Genomic DNA, 26,301 nt, shown 5'->3' with positions numbered 1-26,301 from the left:
GATAGTTGTGAAACTGAATATTAATTAAGTATGTTCAGACTTTAATGTGTCGGTTAAAGCGATCAACTGCACAGATGTTACTAACATTAATGTGCTACAAATTGTGGTTATTTTCCCAGATGACTACCCAGTGCCTTGTGGTATTTGCGATCACTACCAGTATTTTATTTCCATTCATTCACAACGTGTGCGTACACTCATTAGCCCAGCTTTTATTATCCATCTCCACTTGTCCATGCAGTTGAGAGTCAACTACATTTCTGTAGGTCTGGAGTCACATGTCAGCCAAACTGGGTAAGGACAGCCATTTCCTTGCCAGAATGACATTAGTGAATTGAACAGGTTTTTCCTGAAAATTGATAAGTGTTTCATGGCTATCATTAGACCTTCAATACCAGACTTCAAATTCCTTAATGGAATTAAAATCCAGGCCCCTGGGTCTCAGGATTGCTAGTCTAATGATAACAGCATTAGACTATTGCCTTCCTGCAGTACTAGGTAAGGATCATTTAAGGTAGCCGACAATGAGACAAAGTTCCTGCAGTTTCTCTGTGCAACTCTAATATACAACTGATGTTGGCCCACTGACTCACAGACGATTGTATCATTCCATGTTGTTACCCATTGCTGTCCGCAATACTGGAGGAGCATCTCGGTCACCACTTTGATGAGCGGATCTTGTTGTACACTTGGCAAATCCCAAATACCCATACTATACTTGTCTAACATATCTTGCCATAGCAATGCTGCAATGACAAGTATTTCAGCAAACAGTAGTAGGTTGTCTACAATTGGAATATGCTGTCAATGCTTCATGGGTCTCTCGTTTGGCCATCCTACGGCTCAATACCAACAAATCAACACATTCTCAGTCCTTTTTTTCCTGCCATACTTGATTGAGCCTGTTTTGATTTTCAGGCTGCCGTATCCCTGTAGTCTGGGTATACAATTCATCCTCATCAGTAAATTCCTTATAATTCATTGTAAGGTTGTTGATTGTCACTCTGGAGATCACATTCACTGTCATGAGTAGCACCCCCCTTCCATGTTATAGGCAAACCTTATATGAAGTAGTCAGAATCTCTTTAATCATGGAGGCACCTTTGCCAATTCTTTCTCATCTAATTTAGAAACTAATCAGTTATGGTCTGTCTGAGTGCACACTTTCAAACCAAGGATGTGGTCTGAAAAGAACACGCCCATATGTCAACGAGAACTTCCTTCTCTATAACTACATAATGTGTTTCTGTTCCCCAGTCAGTTCTGAAGGGTCACCGGACCCGAAACGTTAACTCTGATTTTTTTCTTCACAGATGCTGCAAAACCTGCTTTTCCAGCAACTTCTGTTTCTGTAATGTGTTTCTGTATCTGACAATGCTCTGCAGGCATAATAGACCTGTTTCTGGAACTCAGCTTGGTGCGCCAGACAGAGCACTGCGGCTCTAAATGAGTAGCTGAAGCAATTGCAGCTATGCTATCTGGCGAGGATGGATTGTAGTGGGCCAGGACACCTATGGACATTAACATGTACTTGAATTTTTGTAAAGCAAATTCCAGATGAGATCCCCAGTCCCTTGCATCTTGAGTAGTTGCCTAATTATTCGGTGCCAAATGAGGCAAGAAAAGTGCCAGCTAGTTTACCATGCTTAGAATTTTTTGCTGGTGGTGAACCAATTTTAGAGTGGAATTATCCTGAACAGCCTTCATTTTCTATGGATCTGGCCTTAATCCATCTTTGTCAACACAAGGAGCAAACAGATTATTTGGATAACTTACACTTTTCATTGAGAGTAAATCCTCTGGCCTATTGGTGTTTTAAAACTGTGTGGACCTTCAGGTCATGCTCCTTGACCATCTCCTCATGTATAAATATCTCATCCATTTAAAAACGACCCCTTCTAAGCATGATAGCTTAGAGGACATAATACATTGGAAGATTTCTGGGGCTGAGATGGTCCCGAACTGTAGTCTGATGAAACAATAACACCTAAGTGGAGTGATAAATTTACCAAGTGGTCTTGATTGTTTCCAATCATTACTTCAAGTAGTTTCTGAAAATTGAATTTATTATGAGACGTGAAACCTTCCTACATGTGTAAAGCCAGAGCATCTTTGATTAAACATGATGCTGTATTCAGTATTGAGTTTGCCTAATCCAGTGAACAATTAGGACTCCCTGGCTCAATGGAGCTTTTACTAGTGTGATGTTGCAGCACTTCTACTTTTCAAATATTTCGAGCAACATATACTTTGACTTAAGAAGAGCTTGAGACCTGAGCAAAAACCAAAAAAAAACTATGGATGCTGTAAATCAGAAACAAAAGCAGAAGTTACTGGTAGAGCTCAGCAGAGCTGGCAGCGTCTGTGGAGAGAAACTGGAGTTAACATTTCGGGGTTGAGTGAACCTTCCTTGTTCTTCCTGTCAACAGGTTTGACATCAGCTTTCAGGCCCTACGACAAGGAGTCCCTGGAAGTGTGTCAGTATTTGCATGCAATCCAGAGGAATGCGTCCATTTTGCAGGGGCCCCTTCAAACAGCAACATTTGAGAATCAATACTGTAAGTAGTATAGAGACAGAGTGCAACATGCGTATTTTAAAACACACTTGCAAATATATACCTGTTCACAGATGACAAGCCAGCTTTCTGTCCCTCAACTGAAACAATGGCACGTAACTCAAACTCAAATGTATGGCCTAACACTTTGTGGATAATTCACAGATTTTATCCAGCTCAAGCTGCAGAGCTTTGAACTCGAAAAGCCAGGTCACCACATAAGACACTAGATTCAAACGGATACACTTTGTTCATTTATTAATACAAGTAGCATAGTATTCCATTCTTTACAAGAGATAGGAACAGGTCAGGTAATATCTATTCACCAATAACTTACTTTACTAGAAAAAAAAGAGAAATACTGTATTCCTTAAAGCTCCACATCTGAAAGGTACTGCATAATGTACAAATAACTTAGAACCTGTCACATTTGTCTACGCCGCCAGTTTTCTATGTCATATTGCACATTCTTTTTGGCTTTGTCAGTACCTTGAAAACTATAAGAACAAGACAGGAATTATTTTACAACAAAAAAAAAGGAAAATTAAATGTTTAATGGATGATATGTTTAAAATCAGCCACTAAAAAGATGCACAAGTGGTTATTACATAATATGTACGCTTTGCACCATGGATAAGGGTGCACAGCACCATCAGTGTTTTTGGGTGGCTTACTGGCACTGCACTGTTAACAGGACTGACCATAACTTGCTTGTTAACTCCCAGATGTGCTGAATTTAATGAGTTTTTACAGTTATTTAGTCCTTTATTAACTTCATGTGGTTGAGGTAGAAAAGATTGGACAAGTTGAAAGCAAAAGAGGCTTTTTTTTAAAACCTTTTAGGAAAGGGCTTGTAAATAGACTTTAGAAGCTGTAAATGTTTTATTCACATCTCTTTTGGAAAAAAATTAAAATAGTCTGTAGCAGTTAAAAGTTGCACATGGAGCTGAAGTTTTCTTTAATAATTATTTTAATGTTTTATGTGAAGTTAAGGAGACAACAGTTACAGTACTTGACTCTCAAAGCTACAGAAACCCTTAGAGCAAGACCTGAAGATCACAGGAGGTACACATTACCAGAACCACAGTATTTTGTCACTAGGCCTCAGGCTGTGAAGCCAATAGTGCTAACATGCAATTTTTATATTTCCTGTACACCCACAAAAGCAGAAATATTGTGGTGAGAGGGACAAGCAAAAACAGACGCTGTGGTGCCAGGAAACCATCCAAACATTAGCAACCCAAAACAAAATTAAAAACCCTCTCAAGCAGAACCGCATTAGATCAACAAAATTAAATCTAGTTTATGTTTTTTTAAAGAAAGAAAATTATCGAACAAAAAAACTGTAGCAGTCTTTTTTTTTCCACTAGCAATAATAATTCTGTTAAATGTATACAACCATTCAGTCTGTATAGCGTGTAATGAAATAATTCTTCTACATCATCTTCTGGTAGTCTGAATTACTTACATACAAACAACAGTTACAGGAACTTGTTCACAATGCATTTCAGTCAAGGACAATAGCTGTCCAGAGTCCTCATAGGCAATATCCGTGTATAACACTGATTGCCTGCAACTGATAGTACTTCCTATGTGGAGGCTAAAGCCAGATAAACGGTCTGTCTACAAGGTAATGCATCAAACAACTTCCGCTGGTGTGAGGCAGTAGATCTGGGAGTTTGTTTTCGGCAGTTTTACAAGCAGAGAGGAGTAGCCTGGCTCTCTGTCAGTTTGCTGTCTCTTCTTCAAACTCTGTTTATCATCCTCTTGGTTCGAGGGTCCTCAACCATCCATGGCTGATCAGGGTACAAACAGAACCCCCACACAGTCTCACAGTTGATCCATTCATCATTGTATATTTTACAGGTATTTGCAAGATTGGAGATGGAGGGTAAAGGGAGGGAAGTTGGGTGGTAGCTTGTTTAAAATTATATTTCACAGCACAAGATCCTGTCTTACAAATAAAGAGGTGATGAGTCTACAATGATGTATTCACAAATGGTGGTTGAGGAGTCAGTGGTGGAGCAATACATACACAGCATAATGCGCTCCTTAGAGATGATGTCTGGGAAACCCCTTATCTGAACGAAGCTGACTAACAGAAGTATAGTTTGTAGTTGTCCAGTCTCAGAGGCTTCCTGACATCTGAAATTGGGTGGACGGTGCTCGTTTTGTTTTTTGTTTCATTTGGAAAATGTTAATGCAAAGCAGGCTTGCTCTGCAGCCCCAATCCAAGCTTTGAATGGGAGACCTCTAGCCCATTGCAGTGACCATACTAGAGGGATGGTGAGGTCCAAAGGACAGGCTGGAAGGTGGATGCATCGGTGTCGGTGTCGTCAGCATGTGGCCTGAGTGGCTGAAGGGTGGAATATGATGGATCGGCGACACATGTCTCGTGAGGGCTGTGGGGCTGAAAGAACTGGCCTTGTCCATGAGGCTTTTTGAAAACTCATCCAGACCATCGTTGGTCTTTTTGCTCTTCTTAGATTTACTGGACATTTTCCTATTCCGGGTCTGGATTCCTTCCTTCTTCATGGTCAATGGTCGGTTAATCTACAGATGAAGAAAGGAGATATTTTATCATATTTTCTCCCTTTTCTGCTCCACTCCTCCCAAAACCTACGATTTCCTCTTTTAAGCACTGTTTTGTGCTGAGGAACGACACCATGGCGACCAGCAGCAATTTTGTCCCCCAAGAAAGAAGCTAGCCTTCATGGGCAGGCCGAGGCTGAGAGGATTGGCAGCTTGTCTGACCACTGATGGCTAAACACAATCTTGCTCTCTGCCAGCATGCACAGATAAGAAACAAACTCACACACGAGTGCAGAGCATTTTCCAGCACTCTTCACTTCAGCTGGACAAGCAAGAGGGTGAAAGGCTATCGGGGCAGGCAACAATGTGGAGTTACCTGATCAGCTATGATTCTAATAGTTAGACAGGTATAATCAGTGACCAACTCCTGCTCATAATTCATATGTTCAAATAGAATGAGAAGTAACATATTGAAATCTTCCTTTTTACCCCCAACACCAAATCTCAGGTTAATTCCAGCAGTCCCAGTGCTATCCTGATTAAGATGAGCTCACACACTATACTTGGTATAACATGGTGTGAAGTCGGATGAACACAGCAGGCCAAGCAGCAACAGAGGAGCAGGAAAGTTTGATGTATCGGGTCGAGATCCTTCCGTCAAACCTACCTGCTCCTCTGATGCTGCTTGGCCTGATGTGTTCATCCAGCTTCACACCATGTTATCTCAGATTCCCCAGCATCAGCAGTTCCTACTACCTCTGTAATACAATACTTGGGAATTGAACAGCATGTAATCTCTTTGTCAACTAAAGTGTAACATATATGCCACAACAAAGCAAGCACAATTTGCTGAATTTTGTTTGTGACAGTATGTTTTCAATAATATATCTATGTATTATACAAATGAACAAGGAGCTTCAAAAAATTCTCTTACTATTTGCAATCAAAACAAAAGTGTTTATTCCCTAAGCCTGAGGTGTTTCTTATTTTTATCTATCAGTTTCTTTCATGCTATGTGGAAAGTGATATGATAAGTAAACAGGAGAAAAGGAATGTATTCAAGTCTTTGTGAGTGCTATCTAACTCATTTTCATTGACAATTTCATTACGTAATTTGAGTCTTCAGATTTTTTAGTTACTTCAACAGCTGTCAATCAAGTTTTATATGGAAGCTAACACCTTCAAGGCATCACACTGTAGGGAATTGCAGTGAAATTTTCAGGCAGATGAGCCTCAGACTTCCAGAAAATTTACAGCATTCAGTCGAAAACAATAAACTTCTTGCAGTTAAATATCAGGAAATGATTTTACATTTTAAACACTTCCCTCGATAACTCTGGTGCAGCACCAGAAAGAAATGCACAGAACGCTTATTTGCTAAAACACAATCAACTGTTGCCTTCCCTTTATTTTCCAAACTTGTCCTGACAAGCAGATTAGGCAAATGCAGAAAATTAACAAATAGAGGTCTTTGCATCAAGACTGCCACAAAGTATCAGTGAAAGAGCTTATTGTTTCGCTGTGTGCATTTTCATGCAATCAGTTATAGATTGTTTGAAGGGAGTGAAATGAGTCAGCACAGAAACAGTGGGACCAAATGGTCTGTAACTATGCTAAATGCTAATTAAACTCTGATTATTAAAACCTCACAATGCATATTGTGCATTTATAGATTCACAGTGCAGAAAAGGCCCATTGCTCCATGAATTCTATGCCGATAGAATTACTGCTATAAATTTGCTAATCTCAATTTGCTCCACTTGTCCCATATAACTGAATGTTATAATATTTGAAGTAGTCATCCAAATATTTCTTAAAAGCTAAAGGTTTCCTGCCTCCACTACATTCCCAGGTAGTGTATTCCAGATTCCCATCACCTGCTGAGTGAAACAGCTTTTTTCCCCCCCACGCCAAATCTCCTCTGAATCCCCTGGCTCTTACTCTAAAACTATGTCTTCTCATGACTGGATGAACACAGCAGGCCAAGCAGTATCAGAGGAGCAGGAAGGCTGACGTTCCTGAATAAGGGTCCAGGCCCGAAATGTCAGTTTCCTGCTCTTAAGATGCTGCTTGGCCTGCTGTGTTCATCCAGCTCCACACCTTGTTATCTTAGATTCTCCAACATCTGCAGTTCCTATTATCGCTATCCCTTCTCATGCTTGACCCGTTAACCAAGGCAAACAACTTAACACTTAAAACAGAATCAATCGCCCTCAAAAAAACTTGTCAATTTTTGTTTTTTTTAAATTACTTTAAATAGTTTCATTTTCCTTACTTAAAAAGTATAAATTGCTGATGCAGAATTGAATGTATGTAGGCATGGTGATCACACCCAGTCAACCAGACAGATTGGTCAAAATGCTGATCTCAACACTCCCTCCAGCACAGAACTCCACAGATCTTACAACACTTATTCCTTCACACACTGGGGCATGTCTGTAGTTCTGTTGCTTTATAACCAGCATAGCTGTCAAACATCGCACACTACACAGTGCAACATTACATTATACACTAGGTGACTGTTTGTTAAATGGCTAGAACAGCAAAAGTTATTAAGTTTACAATTGAGTCTTCAAAGCATTCTAATTCCAACTTTTGTTTTGACAAACTAAGTAAATAAATTGCTGAGTAGATTGTGTAAATCTCTGTTGCAAATTGAAAGTTATGGTTAAGAGAAAATAAGCTCGACGAAGTCAATTCAACCAACTAGAGTTGATTCTTAATTTCCAAAACATATTCATTTTCCTTAAAAGATATCAGTTCTTGCTGGGTGTGAGTTCTCTACAACTTCTGGTATTTGAGCTGATGCCTATAAGTGGGTTTCAGTTAGCTGCCATCTATTTTACTATAATATTACCAAATCCTGAGTTTACTCATGCTAAAACACTTGCACTGTCCTGTTGCAGGCGTTTGGAGTGGTGATTACAAGCCTGAATCCCCAGTCCAGGGCTGCAGAACCCAGTTTCAGCAACCAAAAACCTGTCCTCATTGAAACCTGCTAAACTAAGCACAGTCCCATGGCTTTAACCACACCACTTCCTGGAAAAAAAACACACCTATTGCTAAGAAACAGAAAGTCATCATCAAATGCACATGTTTCTTTCTGCTTGCTGGACACATTAAGCTATTGTTTTTGAACAAGCTTCAGCTTTCACTGTATTTGAACTCTTTGCATGTGTATCAATGGGTAAACATACCACCTTTATTCCTCCCCACCCCAGCCCTTTTGACTACAACACCCCCTCAGCCAGTTAGCTAGCAAAGAAAATAAGGACCAATCAATGTGGAACATTCCTTATTAAGTTCAGAGAATGGACTTCACTGACACCTCAGGCCAACTGAAACTTTTCTCAAAGTTCTCACTTACCATCTCAGACAAAGAAAGCCCAAGCTGTATCCATCTTAAACCAATTCCCCCAATCTGAGTCCATTAATTTTGCTATCAATTTAGTCTAATCCATCGCTCCCTTGCCCAAAGAGTATTGTGAAATGGCATCCATGGCTCCCAACTTCATTCTTTATTTCAGGTGTGTGCCTTCATTGACTGGGCAAAGCAGCTGTCTACTTTCAGTGATAACAAGGTGTAGAGCTGGACGAACACAACAGGCCAAGCAGCTTCAGAGGAGCAGGAAGGCTGACGTTTTGGGCCAAGACCCTTCTTCAGAAACAAGGCCCGAAACATCAGCCTTCCTGCTCCTCTGATGCTGCTTGGCCTGCTGTGTTCATCCAGCTCTACACCTTGTTATCACAGATTCTCCAGCATCTGCAGTTCCTACTACCTCTGTCTACTTTCAGTATCCATTTTTCTAAAGTAAGTCCTCCACAGTGCAACAGAGAATAAACTTTCAGTTTGTGGTTTGCACCTTACAGCTTTCTGAAGTGGTTACTGATAAAGTTTTGGTTGGACCTCATCTCTCCTTTTCTAAGCACAACAAGAGGAGCTGCAACCAGGAAGATGGCCACAATGATCAGACTGAGAAGCAGACAGTGAAGTCTCTAATGAGCCTTATAAGCAGGAAGTAATCTATCAAATCAGCCCAAATAACAATGGTTAGTCCTTACCTAAATGTGACCAAAAATAACTATTATAGTATAAACAAACATTTTACATATTTAAAATTCTGAAACACTACTTAAGTTTATTTTATTACAGAGATGAAACTAAGAAAAATGTGTAATGGATCCATGGGGCAGATCAAAGTAAACGCACACATGATAACATGTTTTTGTTTCAATTGAATTCCTCCTCCTGTGAAGTGCTTTGAGCTGTCTAGAACACGTGAACATATACACGTTATTTCTCCCCAACAGCACAGTGAATACAGTACTAGAGCACGGGTGCATTTCAACAAATGCCTTTGACTGACTTAAAAGGAATGTTATTAATCATAAGAAATCATGGAGTTTTTTTAAAAACAATGTTGATAATTTTATTTCTTTTTGCTATGGTCAAAATGTTATTATCGTTTGCCCTTGTCTTTCTCCATTATTGTTTGCCCAATCCTCTGCATTCACTCTTATCATCTAGATAGGTGATGTTACCCAGGCATTTACTGAGTTCACTTCTAGCTGTCAAATCTGTACTGAGCCTCCCTAATTCAATGTTAGATCATACATTTTTTTTACTCATTTAATGATGATTGAATGCTCATAGGTTCTATGTATTTTAATTCGTCAGCAATTGAGTAAATGCACTCCTTGAACAAAACACATATTCATGTACAGAAAATCAGTCTCTACCTGCTCCATCTGCTTGTTATAACAATAACTCTCAAACTTGTTGAACTACAACTAAAACTATATCCAACGATTTTTATTTGCAAACTGAACTGTTGCATCATGACGTAGAGCAACATTTTATTGACTTCCTAATTTTGCAATGAAGGCTTTATGCTAATGAAATCTTCTTACAATTTAATTCAAAAAAAAAGTAGATTGCCCCTAGAACAGACCACACAGCATACTACAGACAATGGGGTATGTGGTACAATGGGTTAATGAGGCATTATTAAGGCTGTATTTCACAACACAAAGGTAAATAATGGAGAATAAATGTAGTTACCAGGCACACCACAAAGTGATTTAATAAAGACATTAGGGACCACCAACCTACTCTTTGCCACTTAAACATATTGCCACTGCACATTATTGGAGGGCAAACAAAATTGTTTGTTTAATAGAAGTTCTTTACCTGCAAATAGTCAGTTAGGTTATGTGTGCTATACCTGCTTAAACACACTGTCAACTATATGAAAGGTTAGCAGAGATGCAAGGGCCCATGCAATTGCTTGAACTCTCTCATAAATGAGTAACTGCAGGCTAGTCATTATCTTTTTTCCAGTGTAATACTTTGCGACATTCTTGTAAACTTGCTCATAATAAGACTGGACAGAGAGGGGCACAGCCTAAATCAACAAACATGACTCAAAAGCCTGTGGGCTAAAGTTTATTGGCAGCTGCCAGAGAAATGCACACCAGATGAAGTCTATCCAAGCTGATGCACCGTAAGGATTAATTGATTAAATTAGACTGGCGCCATTCACGTGACAATTACTACAGGCCCTTAAATCCTCCCCAATAAACTGACAACAGAGGTGGTCTCTCCCGCACATTCCCACCTCCCCGGCAGAACAAACCTGCTCATATTTCACGAGTAACACAATCAAAAAGGTATCGCTTCCAATTTAAACCGTGCACTCATGGTTTCGCCCTTTTGTCAACCTTCACTCCATAGAATTAGATTAAAAGCGTTCGACACATATTAACACGTGAACCAATTCAAGTCAATTACACTGGTGCGGCCCTTCAGTCCCAGCTCATTTACAACTGAATTGCCTTCAATCTCATGTTTAGCATCGCTCACCTACTTTGATTGGCTGGATTTATTCCACATCATTAACCCGCATAGTTTCTGTATTTTAACTTTTCTACCAACCCTTCCTCCCCGGCGCCTCCCTGATTAATTTATATATTAATGGGTTTAAGTGATGCGTTTACTGCAGGTTTTCTAATATTGTACGTTTTCTCTCTCCCTCGCGTCTTTCAACGAATGTCCATGTCAAAACGAAACTTTAGGGTGTTTTTGAATTTTTTTTTATTTTGTGTGATATCCACAACAGCCTGTATGTGAGACTGCATGTTCATTATGCCCAACAGCTGTTTTCCCACACCTTTACCTTTCAAGATGTCCATTATCATTTTATTTCTGGCCTCACCAATCTGCACTTCTTAATCACCTGTTAGATTCCGATATTGTTCCTTACAATTTTCCTTTTGCGGGGTAGCTGCGTCCAAATGCAGCGGGGCCGGCAGTTAATTTATTCCTTATCTCTCTCTTGGAAACCTGTTATTCCAAGGATTGCTTTTCATTTGCAGCGTTTCCGCTAAAGTTGTGTTACATTTTAAAAAAACTGCAGATGCTGGGGTCCAAGAAAGACAAACAGGAGGCTGGAAAAACACAGCAAGCAAAGCAGCATCTGGAGGAAACCAGAAGTTAATGTTTTGGAATTCAAGACACAGGTCTGTTCGGAAGAACAACAAAAACAAAGTTGCTGGAAAAGCTCAGCAGGTCTGGCAGCACCTGTGTAGGAGAAAACAGAGTTAAATTTCGGGTCCGGTGACCCTTCCTCAGAAGTCAAGAAGGTTCCGAAGAAGAATCACTAGACCCAAAATGTTGACTCTGCTGTCCCATTCCACAGACATACTGAGTTTTCCAGCAATTTCTGACTTTTTGTTTAATTCGTACCAATTTAACTGACTAGGGTCAATTTTAAAACTAACCTCACGTCAAGCCCCACAACAGTCATTCCAATAAACTGCAGCTTGACTTTAATCAGAAGCTTCATTTAATCGCAGTAAGCTTTCGCTGAAAATCCGCCTCTTTTTTTTTAGATTTCTTGTCTCATTCGGCCTCGCACCCTTCAATCCTTTCTCTCTGATGAAGGGTCTAGGCCCGAAACGTCAGCTTTTGTGCTCCTGAGATGCTGCTTGGGCTGCTGTGTTCATCCAGCCTCACATTTTATTATCTTGGAATTCTCCAGCATCTGCAGTTCCCATTATCTCTGATATAGTTTACCCTCTAGTGCCTCTGCAACCGCCTGAAATTTGTCACCTCTCCATGTTTTCCTGTCCTAGGTACAGATCATGAATCTGAAAAGTCCACTTTCTCTCCTCCAGTCCACAGATGCTACCTGCCTTGCTGAGATATTCGCTTTTTCTTGCTAATCTCCAGCATCCGGTAGTATTTCACCACGCCATTTTAATCCCTGTAATAATTCACTGTATGTCTTTGTATTTAGAATTACAGGTACTGATAGCTGAATGAATGGGCACAGAACGAGACCAAAAACAGACATCCAGCAGGTCTGGCATTATCTATATAGAGAGAAACAGTTAACATTTGGGATAGCAAAGCGTGGAGTTTGGGATCCTTCTGAGAACTGATGCGCCGTAAGGATTAATTGATTGTTCGCCTGGCGGTCACTCCCAATAAGGGTCACCGGACCCCAAACATTAACTGTTTCTCTTTGCACCTATGCTGCCCAGGTCCGCTGAGTTTCTCCAGCAATTTCTGTCTTTCAGATTTTCAGCATCGGAAAGGAAGAGGCCTATCGCTCCGTCCCTTCAATGCCCAGTATCAGCACTTCCAGCATATTGGTTAGTTGAAACCCAAAGCCCTCCAAAGAACAATTAATTGTTAGTTAAAAATCGTATCCTGGAAAAAAAACTCAGCAGGTGAGGCAGCATGAATAGAGAGAAAATATAGAGTTCGCGTTTGGAGTTGTGACCCTTGTTTGGAACATTCAAGGGCTATGAAATTCGAAACGTTAACTCTTGTTTTATCTCCCAAGATGCTGCCAGGCTTGCTGAGTTTCTCCAAGGATGCAAGGTTGCCAGGGGTTAGGGGAAAGAGGGTGATCCTCCCCGCTTGGTCAGGGGGCGCTTGCTTGCACTCACGTTGTGGAGCTTATAGTAGAGTCCACAGGCGTTGCAGACCGGGTCTCCATTGGCATTCCGTCTCCACAGTGTCGTGGTAGTAGTCTGACAGTTAGCACAGGAGGTCCCTGCCCGTCTGGCCGCAGACTGCAATAACAAAACACAAAGGATCTTTTTAAAAAAAAAGCACACACAAAATCTCCACACACGATCAAATCCTCAAAGCTGTGAGTGCAACCCATTTAGTAAATAAACATTGTTCTTCAAGACATTTCTTTATAGATCCCGAACTGAAAAAAATATTTTCCTAAAGCCTAGGTAAAATATTTAATTGTATTTCCTACCTAGTAACACGACGTTTGCCGCTTAATGCTGCGGGGGTCACTAAAGGCTCAAAACAAATGTATTTTTTTTATTATGACATTTTTCCCCATTCTAAATTTACGGCTTAAATGGCGCCCCTTTTGTTTCTGACTGTCTTGGAAATGCAGACCAAGCTCAGTACAACCCACCAGGTAAATGGATGGATAAGGATCTGCTCAGTGAAGCCTAAACCCATCCAAAACGAAATCTGTACAAATATTAGTGGCTTTGATGCTCTTACAAACCCCTGAAATGGGTGAGTAACATCCAGGCAACTGAACAGAAACTTATTAAACGGCGCCTGTCAAACGTTCCACAAATCATGAAACAATTGCAAGGCAAGGACTGAACTTAAAAGACTTGTAAATGCTACTGTGTGTGTGTGTGTGTGTGTGTGTGTGTGTGTGTGTGTGTGTGTGTGTGTGTGTGTGTGTGTGTGTGTGTGTGTGTGTGTGTGTGCACTCAGTTCCATTTTTAAAAAATATAGAAACAAGACTGCCATGTTATTCTTTTAAATCGATACTGAACTTAAAATTTACACCTGAACCAGCTAGTTCAGTTGAGCCGTTTGGAATGAACGGGGTCCACGCACTCCCTGCCAGTCATTAAGAAACGAAACGGCCTTATATAAAAGGACAATGCCCTTTTTTTTCCTGAAATGTTTGGGCAGGTTGAGGCAGGAGTGTGTCTTGCGTCTCTTTCGGGAGGGAGCTCCAGGGAGTGAACTTAGGGTGGGAGGTTAGGGGGTGAAATTCTTGTACCTTTCTAATAACCGGGGTGTGGTCTATGCCTTGTTGGCAATAGAGCTGTCTTACTGGGACCCAGCGTTTTCTGCTATTAATCTCGATTTCATTTTCCCAGCAGCCAAATGCAAAGTGTATTTTTTTAGCACATGCACAGATCCACTTTTTTAAAATACAAAATAAACAGCAGACAAAATTCGGAAGACACAAAAACGGTTTTACAATTCAGAATAAACCTGTGATGACAACGTCTTGATACGTGTTATTGTAATAAGAACACAGACTCACTAGTCTGCAGTAAGAAAGTGCGACATATTTATTTGCTGATGACAAACTTCAAGCTGATCCCGTTTAGACAGACACCCAAAACTCCCTGCACCAAACTTTATATTTAAAACAGCCCCAACCTCCCACCACCGCCTCTCCCCACCGCCCCCTCCCCTCTCAATTTCAAACCCCCAAACCTCCTGATTTCTTGTTCAAACACCTTTGTGTTTTGAGGTCGGGAAGTGATATTGTTGTGGAAAGCAGTTATCTCAGGCCGGCAGATATCCGGCTGCCTTAGCATAGGAAGTCAGCTTTTTACATTAAGAGATCAGGGATAGGATGCGGACGCGGGGGGGGAGGGGTGGAGTAGGCTGGGAAGAGAGCAAAGAAAGGGGCGACCTGTTGCCAAATAAGTGTACTGCAAACATTTCCCTCCCTAGAAAGTTTTCCTATCCTAACGAGGCAGTGAAAGATTGGAATTCCATTAGGGGCTCAGTCATTAGAATCAACATTTTCACAAGAGGACAAAAGACTGCCCTGGGAGCGGGAATGGTCTGAACAAAGATATAGAATTGATGCAACCTTAAATACATGCTGACTGATTAGCAGTTAATTACAATGAACAATTTTTTTCGTCATTGCAGCGATAGGAGAGGGGGCCCATTTGAAAGCGATTTCAGGCCATCTCGTGACTTCTGTGAGGCAGGTTGGAAGGAAAATTAATGGCAAATCTCTCACCGTTTCCAGCCTGCCTCTTTGGCTCAGGTGTCAGCAATACCCCTCCCCGCTGGAGGCCAGCGGGAAGGGCAGAGTGGTTAGTGTCCTCAGCACTGAACCAGGAGGCCCGAGTTCGTGTCATAACATCTCTGAACGGATTAATGTTAAAAAAAACCCCAGTGAACAGGGCTGAGGCGCAGCGGTGCTATTCTGACCACTGAGCTAGGAGGTTCAGGGTTCAAGTCCCACCTGACCTGTGTCATAATATCTCTGAACAGGTAAATTAGAAAATGTCTAACTGGAGGTTACGTTAGATGGTCAAGTCTCGGTGCGCTGTGAAGTGTATCAGAGGTTATTTTGGTGGCTCCTATTATGTGACGTGGATTGAAACAAAAAGCCAACAACATTGTCAACGGAAAACCGATGAGCGCATTCTCTATGAACTGTTCAGGAAGTCAGATTAAAAATGTCACGTCGGGGGACGTGTTACTGACTAAGACTTAAGTTGGATTTCATTTGAAATAAAATTACCTCAAATTCATTTGCTTTCGAGTTTGAAACGTGTTCAATCATGAATTAAAGCTTCTGGGAATTAAAAGTGCGTGTGTGTCGTGAAGGGGGTGGGGGTGGATAGGGAAGGGAATGCGTGCAAGTGTGTGATGTTGACAAGAAGGGGGTGAATATTCTGTCTTCTTTCAGGGCGTCAGAAACAGAACTAGAAATACCCGCGCGCTTTCACAGCCGCCTTTCCTCTCAAAACATTTGAAGAACTGGTTGCAGTACTCGAAGTATAGTGTCAATTTCCGCAACACACCGCCGCCCCCCCAAGCCGACCTACCACCACTCTTCCCCCCCCCCCCCCCAAAGAAACATTTTACTCGAGATCAGGAAATGAAAAGCTGCTGTTTGATCATTCGATCCCCTGCTACGTACCAGTCTCCTCTTGGGTTTGATGAGAGGTCGGTTCTGGCCGTTCATTTTGTGGTACAGACCGCAAGCATTACACAGATAGTGCCCAGTGCCGTCCCTCCTCCACAGGGGGGTAGAGGTGGCTCCACAGTTCACGCATTCTCGACCTTCTAAAACAAAATCACAAGCCAGTCACTTGCAATCACTCTAACACACCACAGATGATGAGATGATGTTTGCTTTGTTTGTTTAATACGGCTGGGAATGCATGCTGTATTTATGTCATTTTACAGCAACGCTGTCCATTGGATTAAACCACTAGCCACATGAGGCTAATTGGAAATCCAGATGTGGCTAATTGCCTTTCTACTTAGTAAATAAAACATGAATAATAGTACCGTTCTTGGGCACGTGAGAGCTCCACATTCATGAATGTTTTAACCTTTTTGTGCGTTTCTTGGTGGAAAAAAACCGAAAAGCAAAAAGGTGTGTGTTTGTTTTCGTCCTTTCGACTAAGTTTTTTTGACTAATTAACATCCCCAGTTTCTAGGTGTAGGCAGATATTTGTTAAGTAAATATACACACGTGAAGTGTGTGTGTTTGTCCAGGTATTTTGTGCTAAAATTAGTGCATGTGAAAATGTTGCCTCGTCAGCAATTCTAGATTACAGTGTACGTGCAAAGATGTAACTGTCTGTTGTCAGAAGTGTGCAGCAATTAATTCCAAGTATATAACCCACATCACTATACCTGTACATCCCTTTACAACAGCATCAACAACTGCCTAAGTACTATGTCTATATCTTTCTTTAGTTGCAAGTACTATAAATACATAGTGTGCATATTGCTAGGAAGTTTATATATGGTTTACTTTGCTGTATATATTATAAAGTTGGACAGTTTTCATCACACAGTTAGACAGACACAGCGATTGGTTTCGATTATTGCGTTTGTAAAATTTAAAAATTATGTGATAATATTGAGAGCCAAAAGTCGAATAGCCTCTTTTTCAAAGCCACCTCTGCAACCCAAGTTGGTACAGCTGAAATCTTCCTGCTTTCTGCTACCTCATGGTATTCTCACGGTTGCTTTCCCCTAGTGTAAGCGGCAGGGCCTTTTGTTTTCGTTTATCGTTGAACACATCACCTTATAAAGGTACTTGTGAAATGTTTTAGTGTTAAGTCTGACGGTTAGTACTTTCCATCGCTCTTTTGAAATGATCCTTTATTTAATTTCGACATAATGTGCCGGGCGCCAGAGTGGACATCAAAGTACGGAAGAGCTGATTCTAACTCACTCTTTAGGCAAATATTTGCAATGCAATAAGCCCAAAATTACATTAGGCTGAGTGGAGTCTTTAGCTTGTGGCTCAGGATAGTTCGTTAAAACTATTTGTAAACGCTCGCGAAAGGTTTATTCCTAAACTTTCATGTTCGTTGTTTATTAGAGGACCAATAGATAAGTAAATGAGTAAATTAAAGACTTTGGCAAATTCCATAATGCACAAGAAATAGTCGTAAAATAATATTTGCCAGTCTTATATTTGCCAACCTCGGGTCAAATTCATAAGAGTCAGCAAGGCGTGTATTATATTAATAACGTTAACAACATGAATAATGTATGTACCAACACGCACAAAAGATAAAACAGCGGATATTTGTACATTTCACAGTTTTCAATAAATTGCAAGACAATAAAATGTCATGGATACTGGAAAAAAATCTTAAGTTTGAGATGCAAAAATGTCAACTGTGCTAACGCTGGCTGTCTCCATCAGTTTAGCAAAATAAAATGCACATCAGCTATTGTAACACTATGTGAGCACTACTAGCTGTTGACAGTTGACATCTTTTTTTGACAATCATATGCCATTGACTGGACAATGTCCTGACCTACATAAAGTCGCACACCTATTAAAATGTCGAATGCACATATCCCCAGTTCACTACAGCTTGATCGGTCAACTTCCAAATGGTGCAATTTACAGTCACGAAGTATTTTTTCGCGATCCCCTGAAAAAACAGAAGGGGAACGGTCAATGCATTGCTCATTTATTCTGTATGTCAGTCTGAAGAATGGACTCAGACACATTCAAAGGGACTCTTGTGCATTAGATTTTTTAATAAACATTCAAAAAAAGGGGGAAGGGAGGATTATCGTGATCAATCCTGAGGTGTCTTCAAATTCAAAACATTATCATTTTCACAGTCCAAAATTCGCCGCAAACCAAGACCCACTTGGAGCTTAGCAGAACATTAAAGGCATGAGTCAGTAATTGGCTGGCAATTTGGGGGTTATTATTGAACACTGTCAGACTGGAAATAAAGTGAGCCTGAAATGAGAGTACAGAGCTGGAGGGGACAGTATAGAGACGTGTATTTTTGAAGGGGTGGTGTACAGTAAAGGGTGTAGGGTAGGGGGAGGAGGAGGAGGAAATTAACACGTCCCGTTGTCTCAGTACCAATGTTTCTCTGTTCCGATTGGTGCGTGAACACTGTGACAACCGCAAAAGTTAACTGGTAATATCACAACTACAGATATTTTCCTACTTTTATTTCTGCACTACCACCTTCAACTTATAAATCACAAACCTACTCTCTCCTTTAGTTTGCCCCCTGATCGTTTCTTTTCTGGCCTTGTTACTCTTTCGCGTCTCAGTGAATCTTTACAGACCGTGCACAGAGTACTAAGTAAATACGTTGAGAAGAGGCATCCGCGCCCTAACCACAAGCTTTAACCGTTTTTCCAAAAGTTGCAGCTTGATACACTATTTCTACAGAAGAATACAGACGAGGCAAGATCAAAAAAAACACACTCCCAGTATTTTACCTTGAAAATATTTGCATTCATTGCCTTTTTTTTACAGAGGGAAAATGGGGAAGAGAGAATATTGTTGCGCAAAAACCTGCTCTCGATTTGGCTTTTCCAAACCGCAAATACCTAAAACTAATGCATTTTAAAAGTCTCTCATAAGCCCTGCGGAAAAATAATACATCAGACTGAGGACAAAAGTGACCTATTTTTAAACATTTTTTTTCTCTCCTAGCGTGTATCAACTTACGCCGAGTCCGCTGCCACATACAAAACTACAAGAACCGCTTTGTCGAAATGCTGCTGATGCAAGTAATTTTCAATAAGTTAGCCCCAGGATCTAATCTGCCAGACAAATAGTTATTAATCTCATAGTTATCCCAGCAACATGAATTGTAGGGGTGTGGAGGAACATATTGGTGACACAGTTCAGACAACGCTCAGAAGCTTTGTTCTAATCTGTGTTTTGATAAACTCCTCAAATCGCTAAAGAAATAACAAGGTAAAAATTGCTGAGCAGAGAAACCACTTCTATGTTCTTCTGTGGGATCTGCTGTGGTTTCTATACCCATTGCCTAACGCGTTATTACTTAAGAAGTCAAACAGATGTCTTAATTAAGACATGCAGCGTTCAATTTTGCCCATAAATGCCCATTTTTGTATTTTGCTCTTGCATCCTCAATGGCTGATTCCTGCCTTAATTACGGCAAGTGTCAATAGCCGCCTGCATAGTCTGGGGCTCAGTTGATTATTCAGTCACCGACAGTATGGCAGTTATTATTTGTTTAAGTCTTCCAGCCTCCAACCCACATCCACCTCTCCCTCCCTCTCTCTCTGTTGACTGCTCTGCAGTTTGGCCTGTACCTTGCGCGTCCGGAATCTATTAAAGTTCACAGCTCTGGATAAACAATGAAACTGTCGCGTGCATCAGTCTGAAAATAATTGGATTAGTTAAGACACAGAAACACGAAAAGGGCCAGTCTGCTTGTCCCACTAACTGCTCCGCCGATACAGCTCAGGGAAGCCGATCGGAATCAGCAGGATCGCTGGCTCCAGTCCTCACAGCAAAAACAGCAGTGGATTAAATTCAGCAGTAAAATGCTACATAATAGAAAAAGCTCGCTAAAATAGCAGGCTGTGTTTTCTTTATTGCAAGGTGCAATGTTTAATGGGAAAGACGTTGGTTCTGTTTCAAAGTCTTCGGGTTGGTCGAGTAACAAGCTGACATCTAAACTCCCAATACAATTGACAACCAATCTGTGAACGACTGACTATACCTGTGCTGCTCAATGAGGAAATGGGAGGAGTGACTTGATTTTAACATAGATAGCTTATTTATTTTCAGTGTTTAGATTTGAAAATCGGATCAATATAGTCGTGTACATTATTGTATTCCTTGTTAAAATTGTTTAGCATTTTCATGTGCACAAGTTTTTGTGTGTGTATTTGTGGGAGTATTTGGAGAGATTTTAGAATTTTCTAGCCATCCGGAACAAGAATGTTCCTTTCTAGGCTTTATCACTAATAATGATATAATCACAGTTTGCTTTGTATTACTGCAAATGTGCCCTGGTTCCTCTTAATTCTAAGTGAACACTAACCCCTATTGGCGAGTGTTATGTGGTTTACTTGTCACAAATTGAAATTCAAAGGAAATTTTCATTTGGTTAAAAAAACCTGTTTAATTCATAAGTAAATCAGATTGGGACTTTTACAGCCCACAAAGTAATAGGTATTTTATATTTTGCATGCAGTTATTGAACCAGGCCAGTACCTTCATTAAAGCTTTCTAAGGGATTGAGGTCTTTTATGCACCCTTGTCCAATGGTTAAACACTTGTTTTTCCAATCATAAGTTCACATTATCTTAAATGATTCTGATTAATATCTAACTCATAATTAACTAACTAAATAGCAACTGCAATCTACATGATAAGCATGCAGGAAAAATGATCAATTTGATACAGTAACCTTGATTTCACAGTGCCCCCAGGAGTTTCTATGAGCACCACATTGCTGGATGTGTTATTGAGTAAGAAATGGAGTAAAGCTTACCTGTGCTGGAACGTGCTTTCGGTCTTGATTTGGAGGGAAAGCCCGGGGGAGATCCTCCTAGCAGGCTGCCAGATGGAAAGAGGCTGGAGCTGTATTCAGGGACGTAAGGTGGGTAAGAGGCCAGAGGGTGATGGGCTGAGGATGAGCACCCTCCCAATGCCATGCTGCTTCTGGGGTGAGAGGATCCTGTCTCCAATTTCATGCCCTCAGCCAGGGACACCTGGTACTTGATGCACTCCTTGTCCTCCTGGCGGCTGGAGCTGGTCGACCCAGGGGTGGAGATGGTCGGGTCAGGGGAGACATCCTTGGGAGGGGTAGGGGGGAAGGTGAAGAGGTGAGGGCTGGAGTGTCCTGCTGACAGGGAGGCTGATGAGGATGGAGGGTAGACAGAAAGAGCTCCTGGGGAGCTGTGGTGGAGTGGAGCCTTGCTGAATGCACTCAGATTCCAAGGAGAAGCATTATGATGAGAAGCCAGGGATTTTCCTCCGTCAAGCCAAGACAGAGAGCCGTGAAGCAGAGGAGGGCGGCAAACCTGACTCCCTAAAATGACAAAATAAAACTGCGGATCAGTAAACATAGCATTACATCCAAACCCCTAACCCTATTATTGATAGCGCAATTTCAGTCTTAGCAACTTATTTTCCCATTGTAACTCCTAGAACATTTTAAATTTTGATAATTTTATGTTAAAATTAATCAGCCCCTCTTGCTACTTTAACTACTTGTTTAAATGATCCCGAATTCATTCTTAACTACATTTCCAAAACAAAACAAGGATAATGAGTTGACCCAAAGAAGCATTTTGCTTCATTTTAGGCAAAGCTAAACACTTTGAAATGCATTCTTTTTGACCATAAACATTTTTGATATAGTGTACAGCATTGAATATCGTACTTCACTCTCGTGGCAAGGACTGCGCAAAGTGAAATCCAGACATATCCTTTAAGTTACAAATGCTCGTTTCTTTTTTGTATACTCTGTGGTGTGTGTGCCATAAAAAAAACGCAAAGTGACAGCTGAGAAATAAAAGTCCATGAAGGTACTTTCAGTTTACAATGTATACAGCTTTCTCCCAGTTACAACTAAACCTGTCACGAACAAACACCGCAACTAACAGTATTTCACCGTATTCAACAAGTCACAAAATGAACGCCCACGCTGCAAATGGTCGCAAAATAGAACATTTAGGGAGTCCAAGCTCGGAAATGTCAAATTTCGCGATAAGTAACAATAAATGCAATAATCCCCGGGCGACTGGAAACAGGCATCAACAGGTTCAACAGGCATCGTGATTTAGCGGGATCTTTCTATGGAAACTTAAAAGCCCCTCTCTATTACATCCGGGAAGTACTCACGCTAAACTCGCCCCTCTTTCTAAAGGCTTCGACCATTCGGATCAAGAAACGGCAGCACAATTCATCTTGTTTCTCTATCCCTGGCGTTTGTGATTATCAAAAGCAGTTGGAATAAAGTTGTAAAGGCGGATAAAAACATGTTAGAAAGCAAAAAAAAGTTAGAAGCGTCAGTTTGCAAGTTGTCAGCTAAGGCTTTCTTTTTTCTGAAAAATAAGAATCTCACTCAAAAGGCAAACTGATGCGTCTGCACTTCTACACTGAAACATGTGTGTGGTTACAGGGACTGAGTCTACAATGCGCCCCGGCAGTAAACGCGAAAAGTAACAAATTCTCACCGTGGTGTGGTGGTGGATATCTCTGCACGGTGGCCCGGACCGAGTTTCCATAGTATGATGCGACGTGATTCGCTTGGCCATCGATGTTGAAAAGTACATCCACTTCCTCGGATGGGAGATAGGGCGCTGAGTCCACATACCCATGTCCCAAGCCTGGGTGGTGAGAGTCGGGATGTTGTCCATTCAGCACGGCGGGATGATGGTGAGTCATCCAGCGGGGCTGATCCACTTCCATCACGGCCAACCTTCGAATGCAACCCCTTTTTTTGGTGTGTGTGTGTGTGTGTGTGTGTTTCTCTCTGGGTTTACAGTCCCTGTTCCCTTCAAAGTCCGAGCTCTATTTTTCAGTTTACACAATCCACTTAAAGTTGATCCTTCGGCGCTGCTTTCTCATACACCTGTACAGTGGGGTAGGGGTGGGGGTGTTGGGGAGGGTGGAAGAGAGAGGGAGAGACGAAAGGAAAGCGAAGGTTACTTTATCTGAAACTGACACCTGACCCCTCATGAAGTGGTGGGGGGGGGGGGGTCTGGAGAGAGAAAAACAAGTAAGTCTAAAATCGAAACTAATTTAAAACGACCGAGAACACTTGAAGGTCCCGCATCGCTGAATGCGAATAAAGTTATTAACTGAACAAGGAACATTAAAAAAAACCATTAGTTCCATTGCCTGAATCCATTTGGTATCCAATACTACCCCCAAATAAAAACCTTTAACCAAACATTAACCATGTAAATCCCTAATCAATAACGCTCTGCTGAATTTGAGCTTTGACGCTATTTAATTTCAGTCTTGTTCTATAATATTTGTTCTTTTTAAATGAACCACTTCGCAACGCACTCGTCCTTTCAAGAGGGGAGCTAATGGGTTGAGACATTTTGGGTTTTTTTGTGGAAAAGGAAGAGAAAGAAGCGCAGAACGAACCTTTGCTGTTCCTTCGCTGGCTCTCGGGAGGTTGTCAGTCGCGCACATGAGCTAGGGGCTGGAGGAGCGTGAGCTGATCAGACGGTGTTTACGTCCCAGTTTTTTTTCACAGTGAAGGCATTCTCTCTGAACTGGCGGATGGCGCCAGTCGGCTCTCAATGCACGGCGCGTCGGAACTTAAAAACAACCCACCCCCTCGCGGCCAATCAGAGCCCTCCACCCCCACTGCACCCCGGAGGCTCAGGCCCCGCCCAACCACACACCACCCCCTTTCTGATTGGCCGGCCAAACCTCCCTCCCATTGGTGGACGACGGGTCCCGCCCCCTCACCCCCCCAAGCACGCCCATTGGCTAGTCCTTGGGCACCCATTGTCAGAGGGTTGGAATGAGGAGGGGCCGAATGGAGTTTTTTTTCTCTCTCTTCGAACAATCAGAGGAAGTCTCCTCCTCCAGAGGCAGAGTTGATTAATGGAAAAGGTTTGTGGCGTGTTGGGGACGGATTGAGGGTTTGGGGGGTGCGGGGGGGGGGTGGAATCGATGGTGGTTGTAGAAGTCAGAGTTTATTGGCAAACTACAAATGCCAATCATCCCGCTTCCGCAATGTAACATTGTCCCGACTTGCCTCTACAACCCGAACAAAGTCATTCAAAAATTATCATTTTTTAATTGAAAAGTCCTTTTTTAAAACAGATGATTCGTTCTGGAACTTTTGTTTTAGCACACATGCTGTCCGAACACCCAGTGATTTGGTACGTGAAAACGTATCCATGTTCACGTTTTAAATCTCTCAGTTTGTATGTGAGCAACACCTGGGCGCTTTACCGTAAGCAGTCCTTGAGGTTCAGGTCCAAGGCAAAATGAATTAAGTATGTATTCACATGTGAAGAAAGTAATAAAATATTCATTCACATGCGAGCAGATGCAGTGTAAATGACAGGTAACTGTCGGCAGGCAGAGGTCAGATTCGGCCGTTCTGCATATCCGACGTGCGGAGACCGACAACAACTTGCATTTATGTAGCGCCGTTCTGCTGATCGAACGTCCCATCGTGCCTGACGGGAACTTTGTAAAGCACAAGATCGACACAGAGAGAGAGCGCCACGTGAAACGACATTACGACAGGTAACCGACACCTTGCTCTAAGGTGTAGGTTTGATGAAAAGTCTTATTAGAGAGGAGAGAGGGGTTGCTCGATGTTTTCCGTTATCTACCTGGTACAGAAATATTGTGACACGTGTCAGATGAAACTTGAACGCATAGCTCCGCGTAGCTCTTGATTTAGAAGCAGGGACCCTGGGCTACAGGAGCATCTGTGCGCGAAGAGGTAGATGGAGTCTTGCTGAGAGAATGGTGGGGGTGGGAAATCATTTTATTTTGAAATTGGGAAAGGCTGTTAGAGGTGCCTAAGTGAAATGTAGAATGATGACAGGTAGATCGGGAGCCCCCTATTCTCTCGGAATTGAATCGTGTCAGGTAGGCACAGTGCCTCGCACTGGCAAATCATTCCAGTTCACTGCATCGGAATAGGAGGGCCGCGGGCTGGTATTTAGAGTCTAATTCCCAGGCCGGCTACACAGGCTAACAGTATGTAATTGGGGAAATGGGAGGTTGCTCTTTTGATGCTCTGCATTTGACTGAAATGGCCAGCCATGCCGACGCCACTTGACGTGACGTCATTAGCTGAATAAATAGCCAGGAAATGAGGCAGTGAAGAGGGAATTTCAGTTAGAAGGCCAACGGAAGCGACATGCCACAGAACGCATAACATAGATTTGTTTAGGTCAGAGAGCGAATATTCTTCACTTAGATCAAAGATTTCTCCCTTTTTCGGTGGGGGTGGTGGGATATTACTTTTCTTCAAGTTGATTTGCACCCGCAAGCCTCTTTAATGTACAAGGTTCTGGAGATTCTGATGTGCACCCTTAGTTAACCAGCCTCAGTCACCTGCCCAAATTGCAATTCACTGCTTAAGCCTAAAATGCATTGGTGCTTCTGCTTTCTGTCCCTTATAACACACTTGAACGTCTCCATTATATATTGAGTAGACAGCCCAAATAACTCCAATTCGATCTCAGTCACTGTACAGGGAACCCTAAACACCGCAGTTCCTGCTTTGCCAAAAAAAATGCGAAAAAACCTTTTATTTCAATCAATTTTCAGACTCATCATTCAAAACTCACGTAACCATATGACCATTTTCACCTCTCAAAAATAAAACTTTGCCTTCCTTTTTGAATTAATTCGAATATTCCCGTGGAAAGGAATTAATATCATGGTCGATTTTACCTTATGCTTGCGGCTGGCAACATTGATCCACAACGTTATAAACCGTACATATTTACTCCGTATGCTCTCAACGGTTTTTTTTACTAAATGGTGCGCTGCTTTATTTTTAATTCAGCTTTTTCTATTTTCCATTATAATTTTTCTGTGTTACCCTCACTTCTTCCTCCCTTTCGTGTTTCAGAAAGCTTCCCAAGCTAACAAATAGTACCGAAGTTAAAGATGCTTAATTAGCGCTCCACAGGCCAAGAAGAGTTTGCAAATACATATAGTCACGGTTCGCTCTGAACTACGTTAACTTGGTCATGCCCCGTTGCGTGTAAAGGGAATTTTGAACTGAGACTGTAAACCCAATCTATAACCCGGGTTCGGGACGAGGGAATCCACCCGCTCCCTCATGTACCGCTTCCGTTTTGAATGCTGACAATGGTGCCGGTGACATTTTAACCTCGACCCCATCCCTACGCTGCAGGTAGGATCTCAGCAAAGCCTAACAAGCCCCTAGTAGTTAAGCGGAAGTT

At 41.7% G+C, this 26,301-nt stretch overlaps 1 protein-coding gene across 5 annotated transcripts in view; it reads right to left on the bottom strand.

The window, feature by feature from the left end:
• Positions 1-2,796: 2,796 nt before the first annotated feature.
• Positions 2,797-26,301, bottom strand: part of gata3 (GATA binding protein 3) — a 29,139-nt gene continuing 5,634 nt past the window's right edge. Inside the window, exons 1-7 of one of the 5 annotated variants that reach the window (XM_048554112.2) lie at positions 23,498-23,657; positions 22,576-22,973; positions 20,886-21,425; positions 17,931-18,032; positions 16,046-16,191; positions 13,044-13,169; positions 2,797-5,108 (exon numbers count right to left, since the gene is read on the bottom strand). In XM_048554112.2, the coding sequence (XP_048410069.1) occupies positions 4,809-5,108; positions 13,044-13,169; positions 16,046-16,191; positions 17,931-18,032; positions 20,886-21,425; positions 22,576-22,810 (1,449 nt within the window). In that variant the 5' untranslated portion in view covers positions 22,811-22,973; positions 23,498-23,657 and the 3' untranslated portion in view covers positions 2,797-4,808. Of the gene's footprint in view, positions 5,109-13,043; positions 13,170-16,045; positions 16,192-17,930; positions 18,033-20,885; positions 21,426-22,575; positions 22,974-23,497; positions 23,658-26,301 lie in introns of those variants that run through there. The other 4 variants (XM_048554115.2, XM_048554113.2, XM_048554117.2 and 1 more) reach the window with 4 other exon arrangements.

The sequence above is a fragment of the Stegostoma tigrinum genome, chromosome 25 (assembly GCF_030684315.1).
Source record: "Stegostoma tigrinum isolate sSteTig4 chromosome 25, sSteTig4.hap1, whole genome shotgun sequence".
NCBI classification, from domain to species: domain Eukaryota; kingdom Metazoa; phylum Chordata; class Chondrichthyes; order Orectolobiformes; family Stegostomatidae; genus Stegostoma; species Stegostoma tigrinum.
This window is presented reverse-complemented; position numbering and strand designations above follow the sequence as displayed.